The sequence below is a fragment of the Colobus angolensis genome, unplaced genomic scaffold, assembly GCF_000951035.1.
Source record: "Colobus angolensis palliatus isolate OR3802 unplaced genomic scaffold, Cang.pa_1.0 Scaffold49, whole genome shotgun sequence".
NCBI lineage: Eukaryota > Metazoa > Chordata > Mammalia > Primates > Cercopithecidae > Colobus > Colobus angolensis.
The window spans coordinates 8908664-8910570 of NW_012118376.1; the positions used below are offsets into that span (position 1 = coordinate 8908664).

Genomic DNA, 1907 nt, shown 5'->3' on the forward strand with positions numbered 1-1907 from the left:
AAATAAAATATGGGTAAGCACAGAGTGAAAAAACAAAAAGAAAAAATACTGTTTAATAATTGAAGACAAAAGATATTAAGTTACATAATTTGAATTGTCATCTTCACTAGACACCTTGAGGATCTCAAATGCTTTCCTAGACACAGAAAGCAGATGTAAATGGTTATACATTTTTTAAAAAGCCAGATTTTGGGCGCAGTGGCTCATGCCTGTAATCCCAGCACTTTGGGAGGCCGAGGCGGATGGATCCCAAGATCAGGAGATCGAGACCATCCTAGCTAACATGGTGAAACCCCGTCTCTACCAAAAATACAAAAAAATCAGCTGGAAATGGTGGCGGGGGCCTGTAGTCCCAGCTACTCGGGAGGCTGAGGCAAGAGAATGGCATGAACCCAGGAGGTGGAGCTTGCAGTGAGCTGAGATCACGCCACTGTGCTCCAGTCTAGGTGACAGAGCGAGACTCATCTCAAAAAAAAAAAAAAAAAAGCCAGATTTTATGCTGAATGCAGCGGCTCATGCCTGTAATCCCAGCACTCTGGGAGGCCAAGGTGGGTGGATTATTTGAAGCCAGGAGTTGAGACCATCCTGGCCAACATGGCGAAACCACATCTCCACTAAAAATACAAAAAAATTAGCTGGGTGTGGTGGCACATGCCTGTAATCCCAACTACTCAGGAGGCTGAGGCAGGAGAATCACTTGAACCCGGGAGGTGGAGGTTGCAGCAAGCCAAGATTGTGCCACTGCACTCCAGCCTGGCAAAAGAAAAATACTCTGTCTCACAGAAAAAAAAAAAAAAAAGCCAGATTGTATTCATCCTCTAGATTTCAGTGCTCCTCCTAGGCAGCTGTACACACTAACCTGTCGGCTTTCCGAATGATGGGGCAACCTGCTCATCACTGCATCCAGCTCATCGAACTTCCTCAGGACGGCCTGAACTTCTGCAGACAGCTCTTTGTACTCTGAAAACTGGTCTTGGAACACAGCTTTATAGCGTTCTCGCTCATCATCTGTCTGAATCACAGGGTATTTTCTGGGGGAAAAACATAAACCAAAGATATAATCATTTCACTAAAAGAAGCTGAATGGGAAATCCGCTTAGCTTATTCCTTAGTGATCATATCGTACCTTCAATTCAATACATTACCTCTCAGGTAATAACTATTTACATATATGATTTCAAGCACAGAGTATTAACTTGGAGACAAACTGGAAAATGAAAGGACCAAATGGGGCCCCTCAACTTCTACCTTGAGGAAGAATTCAGACTGATACTCACGCCACATAGTCGGGCATCACGATAGGTTTAGGAATGTGGCCTGGGGGGATATGTCCACTCAGTAGTTCAGGTTTCATTTTTGCTGTTCTCAATTCCTTGAAATTAACTTCTGAGTCTCTTTGTCTGTCACCACTGGTGGCCATTTCACACTGCAGTTAGGGAGAAAAAGAGGATTTATTAATATAGGTAGAAAAAAACCCTCTGAATGGGGAGGAAGATCAGATGGGGTGTCTCAAACCTATAATCCCAGCACTTCCGGAGGCCAAAGCGGGAGGATCACATGAGGTCAGGAGTTCAAGACCAGCCTGGCCAACATGGCAAGACCCTGTCTCTATAAAAAGTTTAAGGCCAGGCACAGTGGCTCACGCCTGTAATCCCAGCACTTTGGGAAACTGAGGTGGGTGGAACACTTGAGGTCTGGAGTTCGAAACCAGCCTGGCCAACACGGTGAAACCCTATCTCTACTAAAAATACAAAAATCAGCTGGGCGTGGTGGCGGGTGCCTGTAATCCCAGCTCCTCGGGAGGCTGAGGCAGGAGAATTGCTTGGGCCCAGGAGGCGGAGGTTGCAGTGAGCCAAGATTGTACCACCGCACTCTAGCTTGGGCAACAGACTGAGACTCTGTCCACA

General features: G+C 46.0%; 1 protein-coding gene across 3 annotated transcripts in view; it reads right to left on the reverse strand.

The window, feature by feature from the left end:
• Positions 1-1907, reverse strand: part of MARVELD2 (MARVEL domain containing 2) — a 37362-nt gene that overhangs the window by 7740 nt on the left and 27715 nt on the right. For all 3 annotated transcript variants that reach the window (XM_011959326.1, XM_011959324.1, XM_011959325.1), the window contains 2 exons: positions 1278-1426; positions 860-1031 (listed from right to left, as the gene is read on the reverse strand). In XM_011959326.1, the coding sequence (XP_011814716.1) occupies positions 860-1031; positions 1278-1426 (321 nt within the window). The remainder of the gene's footprint in view (positions 1-859; positions 1032-1277; positions 1427-1907) is intronic.